General features: G+C 59.2%; 2 protein-coding genes across 2 annotated transcripts; one reads left to right on the top strand and one right to left on the bottom strand.

Annotated features, from left to right (window-relative positions):
• Nucleotides 1-384: 384 nt before the first annotated feature.
• XAB2 (XPA binding protein 2) lies at nucleotides 385-13,698 on the bottom strand. Its single transcript, XM_030299050.1, has 19 exons — nucleotides 13,593-13,698; nucleotides 8,216-8,364; nucleotides 7,803-7,926; nucleotides 7,377-7,574; nucleotides 5,803-5,937; nucleotides 5,541-5,705; nucleotides 4,535-4,679; nucleotides 4,111-4,262; nucleotides 3,909-4,028; nucleotides 3,614-3,745; nucleotides 3,387-3,518; nucleotides 3,177-3,290; nucleotides 2,086-2,248; nucleotides 1,804-1,994; nucleotides 1,537-1,659; nucleotides 1,273-1,444; nucleotides 858-987; nucleotides 627-736; nucleotides 385-534 (listed from the first exon to the last, which is right to left on the bottom strand). The coding sequence occupies exons 1-19, from the start codon at nucleotides 13,641-13,643 to the stop codon at nucleotides 473-475; spliced, it is 2,568 nt and encodes an 855-aa protein (XP_030154910.1). The 5' UTR covers nucleotides 13,644-13,698; the 3' UTR covers nucleotides 385-472.
• On the top strand, nucleotides 10,235-10,712 carry LOC115503102 (ATP synthase F(0) complex subunit C2, mitochondrial-like). The gene has a single exon (XM_032591123.1). It carries the CDS (start codon nucleotides 10,287-10,289, stop codon nucleotides 10,710-10,712), a length of 426 nt encoding a protein of 141 aa, XP_032447014.1. The 5' UTR covers nucleotides 10,235-10,286.
• Nucleotides 13,699-13,890: the final 192 nt, after the last annotated feature.

Genomic DNA, 13,890 nt, shown 5'->3' with positions numbered 1-13,890 from the left:
AGGTCTGGCTCCTGGCTGCCATCCAGGGTGAGAAGTACCTTGACAGGCTCTCAGACCAGTCTTCTGAGGGGAGGTCAGCGCCCTGGCCCAGAATGAAACAATCTGGAGAGGGAAGGCTGTGTATCTCTACCTGATGTGGGAATGGGCTGGGAAGGCCCTCAAGGAGGCCTCAGGCGGCAGAGCCGGGCCTCTGAGAACTGGCTCTGCAGGGGGAGGGTGGGGCATGTGCCCTGGCTGGAAGCCCAGCTGCCCCACCTCCCGCATCGGCCAATCTGGGGGCGGGGGGGGGGGGGGGGTGCCGGGCCCAAGGCCAGGGCACTACCCAGCTGGCAGTCCCCATAGGCACCTGGGCAGCGGGAAGGGTGGGCAGGAAAGAGGCTCAGACCGTGTGTACAAACATAGATTCTATTGGGGGAGGAGGAATGGGGGAGGAGGGATGAGGGGAGGAGGGATGAGGGGTGCAGGGCTGGGGTCAGTCCTCCTTCAGGCTCCCGAACACGGCAGCCGGCACACTCTGCTGCTCCAACCGCACCTCTGGGAAAGGAGAGAGGCCACGGTCATTCCGGGAGGGGGGGCCCCACCCGTGCCTCCGCCAAAACGTCCTGCCCACCTGGCTGGCCCCCTACCGTTGGGTTCCAGATCCATCTCGTCCTCGTCCTCGTCCCCCCCTAGCTCGATCTCCTCCGGGTTGGCTTGCTGGGCCAGCTCGGCCAGCTCCTCCCGGGATGCGTCGCTCCTGGGGGCGGGCAGGGGTGAGGGAGGGAAGGAGGGACAGGGCAGGCGGGGAGGGAGGGAGGGAGGGAAGGAGGGAGGGGGACGCGTGCCGCTCAGCCTCCCCGCCACCCCTGCCCCCGCACCTCACAAACAGGATCTTGCTCTGGGCCCGCGGGGGCTGGTCCCGCTCGGCCTCGGCCGCCAGCTGCTCTGCCCGCTGCTCCAGCAGCTTCATGTCGTCCATGCCGCTCTGCCCGGGGGCGAGGTCGGACACTGGTGGGGGAGCGTGGGGGTCACACACCAGTCTGCCCAGGCCACACCCGCGCCGGCCCCCGCCACAGCCCACAGGCCGCTCTGCTCCTTACCGGGCACCCCACCCCCATCCGTCCGAGGACCCAGCCCTCAAGGAGTTCCCAGGTTCGGCGGGGGGTGGGGGGGTGGGGGGGTGGGGGGGTGGGGGGGTGGGGAGGCGGACGCTCAACGCTCTCAGACCAGGAGGTCAAGGGCGGGCAGAGAGCAGGGGCCGGGCCCTTACTGCGGGTGCCCACAGCTGCTCACCGGTGCCCGTGGCGCTGCCCGACACCTTGAGCATCTGCGAGGCCATGAAGTTGACCTGCGTGTTGTACGTGGCCTGCACGCTGCGGCGGATCCGCAGCATCTCCCGGATGGTGTCCTCGTTGCCGTGCCGGACCTCAAAGTCCTTCCACGTCTGCCAGAAAGCCCCGGTGGTCTGCGCGGGGTGGGGCGCATGGCGTGAGCGGCTGGCTCGGCTGCAGCCTCCGTCACTGCCCGCCCGCCCGCCCGCCCGGGCCCACGTCCTACCCGGGGGTCACAGATCTGGGAGCAGAAGCTGTAGATGGCCCGCGCCCGGTCGATCTCGCCGAGCTTGCACTCCATGTCCGCGAACCGCAGGCACATCTCCCGGGCGTGTTCGTCCGACAGCACCTGGGTGGTGGTGGCGAGGAGGGGGCAGGGCGTGAGCGGGTCCCCGTACCCCGGGCCCTCCGGAAGGCTCCCGGACGTCCCACGCGTGGGGGCACGCTCAGAGCCTCTGGCCACCCCCGTTCCCCGCCCTGCCCCACAGGGCACCTCGATGGCTTTCTGGTAGATGCCGCGGGTGTGGGTGACCCCGTAGATCTCGGCCGCACGCTTGATGTAGATGTTGAACATGTCGTACTGCTGGGCGGGCTCCACGGCCCGGGTGGCGCGCTCGTACACTGCCATGGCGTGCCGGGCCAGGCCCCACTCTTCCTCCAGCTGGGCGTACAGCAGGTACAGCGCTGAGACACGAGGCGGGGTGGGGGGGCGGTCAGAGGCTGGTGCCCGGCCCCAGACAACCCATCCCCTGCCCGGCCTGCCCGCCCGCCTCACTCTTCGCGTATTTGGGAGGGCAGCCGTCCAGCGCCTGTTCGAAGAGGTCCCGCGCCCGCTCCAGCTTGCGGCCCCCGTAGCGGGCAATGAATTTGGTCAGGTAGGTGCTCCAGATGTCAGACACGTTGGGCCACTTGAACAGCGAGATGCCACGCTCGTACGCCTGCCCCGAGAGAGGGTGTCGTGTGTGGGAACCCAGGGCAAGAACACATGGCGTCCAGCCTGCCAGGAGAGTCCCCACGTCTCCCTCGGGCTGGTCATGGCGGCCCCTTCCCCGTCCACCCTGCCCCACGATCACAGTGCGGTCAAGGGGGCCTGTACGTCTCCCTCAACGGACCAGGACTAGGACCTACCAAGTCACCGGTAGGTAACCTTATGGGCAGGGGAGTCGGGGGGATCCTCAGTTCTGTGGACACTGGAGCCCACGGCCTTGGGAAGAGGTTCCCATGCCCAGGCCAGGGGCAGGGCCAGTGTCACTCAGGCGGGTGGGGGGGGGGAGGGGGGTGGCACACGTGTATGTCATCTGGATACGTGTGGTCTCCGCCTAGAACCGAAACCTCTCAACAGAGAGGCAGGGCCTCCCAACACGTGCACGTGCAGGACCTCACGTACCTACAAGCTGTCACACGAGCAGAGCAGGGACAGCCCGCACACACCCGCCGCCCAGAAACAAGACTCGGTGCCTGTTAAGAGGTGAACTGTGTCCCCCAAATTCCTGTTGAAGCCACAACCCCAGGACCTCAGAATGTAACTGGACTTAGAAACCAGGCCTTTAAAGAGGAAATGAAGGGGAGTCGTTACAGTGGGCTCTAACCCGAGATGACTGGAGTCCCTGTGGGATTAAGACACATACACACACCGGTGGGAAGACAGCCGCCCGCTAGCCAAGGACAGAGGCCTTGGGAGAGACCAGCCCCGCCAGCACCACAGTCTGAGATTTCCGCCCCCAGAACGAGGACGGTACGTCTCTGCTGTCTGAGTTCCCTGCTCTGCAACACCTTGTCAGGGCCACTGGAGCACACGGACACAGCGGCCGGGGCCCCGGGACAGGAGACCCCGCTGTCCGGGACCTCCAGATCAGCCCCCCTCACCTTGAAGCTCTCCTCGAAGTACTTGTGCTCCTCCAAGAACATGGCGTAGTTGATGACAATCTGGGGCGTGGCGATACGCAGATCCAAGATGCGGTCGTAGACGGCCTTGGTGGACTGTGGGGCAGCAGCAGGTCAGGGCACGTCCGGGGCAGAGACTGCGGCCCTGCCCCCGGCTCCACGCCTCCACGGGCCCTCGGCCCCCCGACTCACCTGGAAGGTGCCCAGGCTCTCCTCCAGGTCGGCGAGCATCGACCACACCTTCAGGGACTTGTACACGCGGTTCTGCACGGGCTCCGAGCCGTCGAAGTACTCGGCTCGGCGGGCAGGCAGCGCGGTGGCCTTCTGGAGGGAGCAGGCAGCAGGGCGGGGGCTTGGGGACAGCCGGACACGGCCACACAGCACACCACGCCCCCGCCCTAACATGGGCTCACGTTTACCCGCAGCAGCCGCAAAGCCTGGTCGTAGTTCTCGTGCCGGAGCTCCAACTCGCCACACTCACACCACACGCTGGCCAGGTCGTCCACCTGCTTGAAGCTCACCTTGGTGGCCTTCTCCAGGATGATGCGGGCCTGCAGGGGTGGGAGAAGGCAGGTTGGGACCCTGTCTCTCTGGCCCCCGCCACCCCCCCCCCGCCCTTCCCCGCGAGAGTGCACGTGTCTGTGCCTCCTGGGTCCTCTGGCCAAGCACACGCCTCTACTCACACGCGCAAACCCACAAACGCAGGGCACTCACATCGTCCAGCTGCCCATTGTCCTCGTAAAACTTGGCAAACGCGACCCACAGTGTGTGGGGCTTGCCTGTAGCCTTGAAAGGGTCCACCGTCTGCACGGCCTCCGTGTACGTGTTGATGATCTGGGTGGGAAGGACGGAGTCAGGCTGGACGGTCGGGGCCCGGCAGGCAGGGGAAGGGGGGTGGGGCGGGGCCGTCACACACCTCCCGGGGGCGGCCCTGGTGCAGGGCCACGCGCTTGTGCCACTCGTGCACGTGGTGTGGGTTCTGGCGCAGCAAGACGCTGTTGAGGAGCAGGGGCCGCCGGCCAATGAGCTGCTCGAAGCGGGCCAGGCGCAGCTCCAGGTCCACGTCATCTGCGCTCGAGATGGGGGCGGGGCCTCAGCACAGCGGCCCCGCCCCCACCTCTGCACCACCAGGGCCCCGAGTGTCCGGGGCCTGGCAGACTCACTCCACTGGCCACTCCGGCCAGAGATGCAGCGCTAGTCCCGGCTACTCACCAAAGTTCCACCCACGCCGGCCTCCCTCTGTCGTGCAGACGCACCTCCCCCGTCACTGTCCCTTGGGGCTCTCAGAGCCCTGCCTGCCGGCCCAGCCCTCTCCCCTCACCGGCCCAGGCCTGCCTCACCTTCCTCCTCCCGCCCCAGTTCTGAGGCCGTCTCCATCTTGGCTGCGATCATGCTCTCCTCAAACTGCGCGTAGCTGTCGAACACCTGGGTGAAGTCGCGCACGGTCATCACAGTCCGGATGGCCTCCTCGTACACGTCTCGAGCCTGTGGGCACGGGCGGGGTAAAAGGAAAGTTCTGGCTCGGGGGACGCGAGGGCCTGCCCGCGTGGACGCAGGGGACCTGGCCGCACCACCCGGAGCACCGACACCCAGCAGAGCCACAGCCGCCCCCTGCCCTCCCAGAGTGCAGGGCCCCAGGTCCTCCCCAGTAAATGGTGACGGTCCCCGTGCAGAGTGACTATGAAGCTCGAGGGAGACACGTGTGAGGTGGCCGACGCCCGGTTAAGACTCGAGAGGTGACCGACCCCGACGCCCCCACAGGTCCCCGCTGCGGGGTCCCCGCTGCGGGGACCCCGGACTTGGCCATGGAGGGCCCCACCCCACTTCTGAAGCTCACGTTCTCCCGGTCACTCCCGCCCCTAAGCTTGGGCCCCATCCCTCTACCCCTGTTCCTGGCCAGTCACGCTCCACTGTCCGCCCCACCCCGGCCGCTGGCTCCGCCCGCCTCCTGACCAGTCCCCTGCCGCCAGCCTCAGCCTGTGGTGGCCTGAAGGGTTTCTGCGAAGCGCGCAGCCGGTCCTGCCTCCGTCCTGCTCACGCCTGGCTGGCGGTGCCCCTCAGCAGGGCACGGCCGACCCCTCAGCCCGCAGGGCGCTCCCTCCCCTAGCCCGTCAGCGGCCCCTTCTCTGCTCCAGCTCCTCTCGCCTCCTCTTCCACGAGGCCCCGACGACTCCAGCCAGCAACTCTGGGGACCCATCTGCCCCACGCACCCCCCTATTCCACTGCCTGACAAGCAAGCTAACGTGGACACTGACGAGAGCACTGACACCTCGGGAGCGACCGCTGTGTCAGGCACCTGCGTGGCACCCGCCCCCCCTCCCCTCGTCGCCTCCTGTGCCTGCGCACCTTCTCGAAGTGGCCGCTGCGGATGTAGTAGTCAGCCAGCGAGCACCAGAGCTTGCCCAGCTGGTCGGTGAAGCGGGTGAGGCCCCCGCGGATGATGGCGTCCACATTGAGTGACTGCACCTTGTCTGGGTTCTGGGAGATGAGGTCACAGAGCTCGTGCCACAGCTGCGGACCCAGGAGGAGGAGTCTCAGCCCTGTGCCCCACGTGGGGGGGGGGGGAGGGCAAGCCTTCCTGCCCGACCCCATCCCCCCACAAGCCCACCTGGTAGTTGGACTTGCCAGCCTTGGACACAAAGCGCTCGTCGTTCACCACGGTGGCCAGGCGCTGCGCGGCTTCATCCAGCCGGTCACTGGACTTGAGGTACTCGATGTACTCCTCCGCACTCTCGGGGCTCAGCTGGGCAGCGGGCGGCCCCACCAGCAGTCAGCGGGGCCGCAGAGCCACCCCGCCGTGCCCCCGGCTCCCACTCGGCAGCTCCGGGTCAGCCACGCACCACTGCCCTGACCCGGCGCCAGCCCTGCCGACCCAGCCTTAGCCACACGTGTCCCACCCGGACTCTACCAGTCCGGCCTCAGCCCCACGGGGGCAGCCTTGACCGGCGGTCCAGCCGAGGCCCTGCCAATCCGGTCTGGGCCCCTCTGGTGCAGCCCCAGCCCTGACCGGTCTGGCTTAGACAACAAAGGCACAGCCGGCACGGTCCGGGCCTGGCCTTTACCCCAAGTCCCCCAGCCAGACAGCGCCGTGCCGAGTTTCACAACGTACGACAGCTGTTAGAAGCGCGAGGGGGCGGCACCCCCCCCCCATACTGTTTCCGCCTGGAAACATTCCCACAGCCGTTCGTCTCCCGCTCCCTGCCCTCCCACGGTTGTGGTTTTACTGGTTTAAAAGATGTGACCAGGAGGGGTGCCTGAGTGGCTAAGTCGGTTGAGCGTCTGACTTCGGCTCAGAGTCTGTGAGTTCGAGCCCCACGTCGGGCTCTGTGCTAACAGCTCAGAGCCTGGAGCCTGCTTCGGATTCTGTGGCTCCCCCTCTCTCTGCCCCTCCCCTGCTCATGCTCTGTCTCTGTCTCAAAAATAAATAAAAAACCATTAAAAGAAATTTTGGGCGCCTGGGTGGCTCAGTCGGTTGAGCATCCAACTTCAGCCTAGATCATGATCTTGCAATTTGTGAGTTTGAGCCCCACGTTGGAGCCTGGAGCCTGCTTCGGACTCTATGTCTCCCTCTCTCTTTGCCCCTCCCCTGCTCATGCTGTGTGTCTGTCTCAAAAATAAATAAAAACATTTTTAAAAAATTAAAAATAATAAAGAAGCAGAAGGGGGGGATGCTTGGGTGGCTCAGTCAGTTGAGCATCCGACTTCCACTCAGGTCATGATCTCACGGTTCAGTTCGTGAGTTCGAGCCTCATGTCAGGCTCTGGGCTCACAGCTCGGAGCCCGGAGCCCGCTTTGGATCCCGTGTCCCCCTCTGTCTGCCCCTCTGCTGTTTGTGCTCTGTCTCTTGCATTGTCTCAGAAATAAACGTGAAAAAAAAAATTTTTAAAGATGTGACCAGGAGACGTGGTCAGCTCGTGGGCACCTGTCTATCCAGTTAGATCAAAAGCTCCGTGCAGGCAGGGACTGTCTTTGTCACACGCTGTCCCAGCACGCGTCTCAATGCGAGACATGCAGCAGGTGCTGACAGATTATTTGGAGGGAAAACAAATCGCCGAGAGCCTTCCCCGCTTCCCGTCTGTCGGGTGACACGCCTCGAGGGGCCAGTGTCCCAGTAAGCCGGCACTGGGAACCTCGTGAAGCGGCCTCTCGCCGCTCGGTCCCGCCCCACCCCCACAGGCGTACCTTGAGGAAGCGCCGGTAGCCCCGCACGGCCGTCTCAGGTAGTGGGTGTGAGCGCAGGAAGCGCAGGTACAGGGGCCAGATGCGAGAGTGCTGCGTGATGGGCAGTGCCCGGAGAGCGCGGTCGAAAGTGCGGCGGGTGTGTGTGATTCGGCCCTGGTCCATCAGGAACTGGCAATAGTCCAGCCACAGCCGTGGCATCTGGAGGCGTGGGGGACGGGCAGGGTCTGAACCGCTGGCGCCACGGCTCGACCACAGAGACGGCACGTGTCCTGTGGCCAAAAATGCGGCAAGACCCGGGACCCCGTCCTCTAGGGCTAATCCAGCTCCACCTCGGGCACACCGAGGCGACAGGACTCCAATCCCCCGGTCCCCGTCCACTTGCACCTCCCCCTCAGCCCTCGCCCGGCCTCTGCCCCCCGCTCCCACCTTGTGCATGAACACAAAGGCCCTCTCGTGGCAGTTGTTGACATCTTCGTAGGCCGGGTCGGTCACGCAGCGATGCTTCACCTGTGCCCGGCGCGCCTTCAGGTATCGGTACCAGAGTTTGTAGCTGGGGAACGCGGGAGGGGCAGACAACGACCGGTCAGCCTCACACACCCCCGGAACCCTCTGCCCTGCGCCGGGAAGTGACTGCGGGGCAAAGGGGCCTGGGAAAGGACGGCAAGTCTCAGCACTGGGGGGCACGGGCCAGGACACCAGGGAAGGTGTGCTGAGCCGTCAGGGGACGTACACTTAGTGCCCGAACGACAGCCATCACCTGGGACCTACTGGCCAGTTCCGTTACGGCTAGATTAGGTGTGGGGGGGGGGGGCGGGCAGGGCGGCTGGGACCGTTCCCACCTGCAGGGCAGCAGCTTCAGGGCCCGCTCGTACAGCTGATTGAGCCTCGGCTTCGGGGCACCCTGCTTGAACTCAATGTAGCGGAGCCAGCATTTGACGGAGAACTGGTTCCGCATGATTTCCTCCTCGTAGGGGAGGTCCTCTTCCTCCTGCGGGAGCCAGGGAACGGGGAAAAGAGAGACCTGAGCTCAGAGCCAGGGCACCAGACAGCCACATACCAGGACTCAGGTTTGGATTTCACTCCTCGAAATCTTACTGCCCACAGTCTGACCCGGGTCATCAGACTCCTCAACCACAGGGTTCTGGGCCAGACTTGAGACTGTCATCCAGACACCACTCTTTTGGCCCTCCCAGTCAAGCCACCTACTCTCTGGCCCAGGTCACCAGATTTCTCAGACTCCCCGTCCACTGCCAGGTCTCTCTGGACCTGGACGCCAAGCTTTAACTCCGCACAACACGCCTCTTCCTAAACACCAGGCCTTCAGCATCTCAGGCTCCCACTATCCAGAACTACTCAGCTGTCCCAGAACTCGGAAAGTGAATACGGAAACCTTATTTGACATGAAATCAGGAAGCCCTGAAGGGGGCACTCCCATGCCTACCATCTCTTTGTCAATTGCAGACCCCCCCCCCCCCCCAGGAAGAAGGGCACCTTGCGTTCCCAACAGAAAGAAGCTTACTTTACTACCCCAGCAAGATTTTCTCCTTGCCCAGCAACAGTCCAGCCAATGAGAAACCGCCACAACTCAGCCAATGAGAAGCCATCACCACCCTGAACTATCACTTTCACCTAACAGATTTTCCTTCAAACCGGCCCCTCCTAGTTTACTCCTTTTTCTCTATAAAGTGATGTTACTTGGGCACCCAGGTGACTCCGTTAAGCGTCCAACTTCGGCTCAGGTCATGATCTCACGGTTTGTAAGCTGGAATGCTGCATCAGGCTCCGTGCTGACAGCAAAGAGCCTGCTTGGGATTCTTTTCCTCACTTTGCCCCTTCGGCACGTGCACGTGCTCTCTCAAAATAAACAAACAAGTTTTAAAATAAAATAAAGTGATGCTCCTCTCCTTCGTTCTCCAGACTTGCCTTCGGTTTTGCCATAGCTTGCATATCCTGAATTAAAATTCCTCTGCCGTTCCTAAATAAACCCACCCTGCTGATAAAATCACTGGCAGTTTTATTTTCCAAGTCGACAGAAGCTAGACCTTTACATCAGAAGGAGAGGTATGGACCAAACCCCAAGCCTCCCCAGTATGAAACACCAAACACCTGTGAAGATGCTAGGCCTCTACAGACACACCTCACACATACTGGTGGTTCAGCCCCAGGCCACCACAATACACATCACAATACAGCAAGTCAAATGAATTTTCTGGTTTCCCGACACACATAAAAGTTATGTTTACACTGCAGTCTATTAAATTTGCATTGGCATATGTCTAAAAAGTGTTATAACTTGATTAAAAGATACTTCCTTGCAAAAAAAGTGCTAACCACTACTTGAGGTTTCAATGAGTTGTAATCTTTTTTGCTGGTGGAGGGTCTTGCCTCAAGGGTGATGGCTGCTGACTGATCAGGGTGGTGGCTGCTGAAGGTCAGGGTGGCTGTGGCAATTTCTTAAAATAAAACAAAATAAAGCCTGCCACATCAACTGAATCCTGCCGCCACGAACAACTTCTCTGTAGTATCTGACTCGGTTTTTGACAGCACTTGAAAAAAAATTTTTTTATGTTTATTTCTGAGAGTGAGAGACAGAGCACAAGCGGGGGAGGGGCAGAGGGAGACACAGAATCCGAAGCAGGCTCCAGGCTCCGAGATGTCAGCACAGAGCCCGACGCGGGGCTCGAACTCAGAACTGAACTGCAAGATCACGACCTGAGCCGAGGTCGGGCGCCCAACGGAGCCACCCAGGTGCCCCATCAGTTTGACAGCATTTTACCCACAGCAGGCCTTCTTTCCAAATTGGAATCCTCTCCAACCCTGCTGCTGCTTTGTCAACTAAGCGTATGTCATATTCCCTGTCTTCTCCGCACTGGGAGCAGCTCTCTGGCCACAGCCCCTCATCCTCTGAAAATGTCCGCCTGTGCAAAGTTCGTCTCCGCCCCCTCCTTGGTCAGGAGCACCTGTCAGCTGTTGAGCCGATCACTGTCTGCAGTGGCATTAAAACCCCCAGAGACACTGACAGATGAGAGCCTCAGCAGCTGGGCAGCCCCACGTCCCCTGACCTCACTTATTCCTAGCCGCAGTTTCCAAACCAGTGTTGCTTCAAGGGACATTGACACAGCAGCCAAGTTCATTGGGACTAGGGCTGCCACAGTTGGGGTGGCTGGCTCTGGGGCTGGAATTGGGACTGTGTCTGGGAGCCTCATCACTGGTTATGCCAGGAAGCCCTCTCTGAAGCAACAGCTCTTCTCCTCCACCATTCTGGGCTTTGCCCTCCCAGAAGCCACGAGGCTCTTCTGCCTGATGGCGGCCTTTTGTATCCTCATTGCCATGTGAAGGAGCCATCTCCACCTCCCATAAGTTTTTCTCCCGTGTTTCGTCTGCCCTGTGTGTTCCTTTTCCTATACTTCCCCAGGCAGCCTGGGGAAAGTGGTTGGCTCAGGGTTTGACAGAGGAAAGACAAATAAATACTGTACTAACAAGAACAAAATAGTTTATGTCACATTCTAGAAGCTCTGTTGCCATTTCAACAATCTTCACAGCATCATAACCAGTAGATTCCATCTTGAGAAACCCCTTTTCTTTGCTCATCCATAAGAAGCAACTCCTGGCTGGGATGCCTGGGTGGCTCAGTCCGTTAAGCGTCAGACTTCAGCCCAGGTCATGATCTCGCAGTCCGTGAGTTCAAGCCCCGCGTTGGGCCCTGTGCTGACAGCTCAGAGCCTGGAGCCTGTTTTGGATTCTGCGTCTCCCTCTCTCTCTGCCCCTCCCCTGCTCACACACTGTTTTTCTCTGTCTCTCAAAAATAAATAAACATTAAGAAAAAAAAAAAAAAAAGCAACTCCTCATCCTCATTTTATAATGAGATTGCAGCAATTCGGTCCTATTTTCAGATTCCACTTCTAATTCTGGTTCTCTTGCTGTTTCCATGTTTCCACCACATCTGTCGTTACTTCCTCCAGTGAAGTCTTGAACCCCTCAAAGTCATACAGGAGAGTTGGAGTCAACTTCTTCCAAGATCTTGTTAATGCTGTTATCCTCACCTCTTCTCATGAATCAGAATGTTCTTAATGGCATTTAGAGTGGTGAATCTTTTCCAGGAGGTTTTTAATTTGCTTTTCCCAGATCTATCAGAGTAATTACTATTTAGAACTGTAACCTTATGAAACGTATTTCTTGGAGTGCCTGGGTGGCTCAGTCGGTTGAGCGTCCAACTTCGGCTCAGATCATGATCTCACAGCTTGTGAGTTCAAGCCCCACGTCGGGCTCTGTGCTGACAGCTCAGAGCCTGGGGTCTGCTTCGGATTCTGTGTCTCCCTCTCTCTCTGCCCCTAACCCACTCACATTCTGTCTGTGTGTCTCTCAAAAATAAATAAACGTTAAAAAATTTTTTTAATGAAACATTTTTTTTACGTTTTTTAAAAATTTATTTATTATTGAGAGACAGAGAGACACAGAGCATGAGCAGGGGAGGGGCAGAGAGAGGGGGAGACACAGAATCCGAAGCAGGCTCCAGGCTCTGAGTTGTCAGCACAGAGCCCGACGCAGGACTAGAACTCATGAACTGTGAGATCATGACCTGAGCCGAAGTAGGTCGCCTAACCAACTGAGCCACCCAGGCGCCCCTGATTTAGCTTAATTCTTAAGGGCCCTAGGCTTTTCAGAATGCTAAAGGAGCACTGGCTTCCACTTCGAGCCACCAGCTGCATTAGCCGGACAACAGAGTCAGCCTGTGCTTTGAAACGCTGAAGCCAGGCAGTGACTCCTCCTCTCCAGCAATGAAAGTCCTGGAAGGTCTCTTCTCCCAACAGAAGGCTTTCCCATTTCTATTAAAAGTCTGTTCGGTCTGTGCAGTCACTTCATTAACTATCTTAATGAGATCTTGTGATCGACTTGCCACAGATGGCTACATCAGCACTCGCTCCTTCATTTGCACTTTTGTGATGGAGACGGCTTCTTTCCAAAAACCTCAAGAGCCAACCTCTGTTAGCTTCCAAGTCGTGTTCTTCAGCTTCCTTACTTCTCTCAGCCTTCGCAGAACCGAAGGGTTAGGCTTTGGCTGAATGAGACTTTGGCTTAAGGGGATGCTGTGGCTGGTGTGATCTTCTATCCAGACCACTGAAACTTTCTTTGTAACACCAAAGGGCTGTTTCGCTTTTTTTTTTTTTTTTATCATTCATGTGTCCGTCACTTCTAATCTTCTCCAAGAACTTTTCGTTTGCATTCACAATTTGGCTATTGGTGCCAAAGGCCTAGTAGCTTTCAGCCCCTCTCAGCTTGCAACGTGCCTTCCTCATTAAGCTTAATCATTTCTAGCTTCTGATATCAGGTGAGACAGGTGACTCTTCCATTCACTTAAACATTTAGAGGCCACTGTAAGCTTAGTAATTTCAAAGTGGTTATGTCTGAGGGAGTAGGGCGGTCCAAGGAATAGCCTATGAAGCCATCCCAACACACACAACAATCATTAACTTCCCGGTTTTACATGGGGGTGGCTCTTGACGCCCCAAAAGTCATGAAAAAGTATGAAATACTGTGAGATTACCAAAACGTGACACAGAGACATGAAGTGAGCAAATGCTCTCGGAAAATGGTGCCAACACACTTACTTCATGTAGTGTTGCCACAAACCTTCAATTTGTGTTTAAGAAAGAAAGAAAAGAAGAAAAAACCCCACAGTAGCTACAAAGTGCAATGAAAGGTCGTATGTCTGTGCTCCAGATACCAAGTCTTGGGACTTTTCAGAATCCCAATGGCCACTGCCTGACCACAGTTGACTCCACAGTTCTCCTAATCCAGACAACAAACCTTCGTTCCACAAACTACAACGCTCAGGTCTTGACCTAGGCCGTTACTCAGAGCACCAAGGCTTTACCACAGAAACCAGAACGCCGGCCTGATCACTATGCCTTAACTCCAGACTCCTGACTTCTACAAGATTTCGCTATGCGATTCCCCTCCCCCCCCCCCCGCGCGCGCTCCTATTTCCACCAAAGGTCCGGACGCCAGGCCCTGAACCTCGACTGCAACTCTTAACTCAGACCACTTGGACTCCACTGCCAGACTTTTGCTCCTGGACACCCTGGTCCGTAGGTCCTGCCCTCGGGCGGACAGAGCTTTGGCCCAGACACCCCAGGCGGCCAGGCCCCGAACCCCTGAAGTATCCAAGCCCAGGTTCTCCCACGCGGGCCACCCCCCGCCCCGCCGCGGACTCACGAAAACAAGGTCCGGCCGCTCCGGCCGGGAAAGACGCGCCATCACCACCATTTTCCTGGCTCTCCAGACACGGGCAGAAGTCGCGTTATAATGACGTCTCCCGCTGAAGGCCCGCCCTCCAGGGCCAGACCTATTTCCTATTGGTTGAACCTTTTCCGACCGAGCGGACGACGTTTGTTGACTTTCCCGTGGAAGGCTCCAGGGACCGGAAGCAGAGAAGAAGCTCCCGAAGATGACGTCACCTTGAAAGATCCTCGACCAATCAGCTTCAGTAGTGGAGCCCGCGAACGCCCAGTGA

The sequence above is a fragment of the Lynx canadensis genome, chromosome A2 (assembly GCF_007474595.2).
Source record: "Lynx canadensis isolate LIC74 chromosome A2, mLynCan4.pri.v2, whole genome shotgun sequence".
NCBI classification, from domain to species: domain Eukaryota; kingdom Metazoa; phylum Chordata; class Mammalia; order Carnivora; family Felidae; genus Lynx; species Lynx canadensis.
This window is presented reverse-complemented; position numbering and strand designations above follow the sequence as displayed.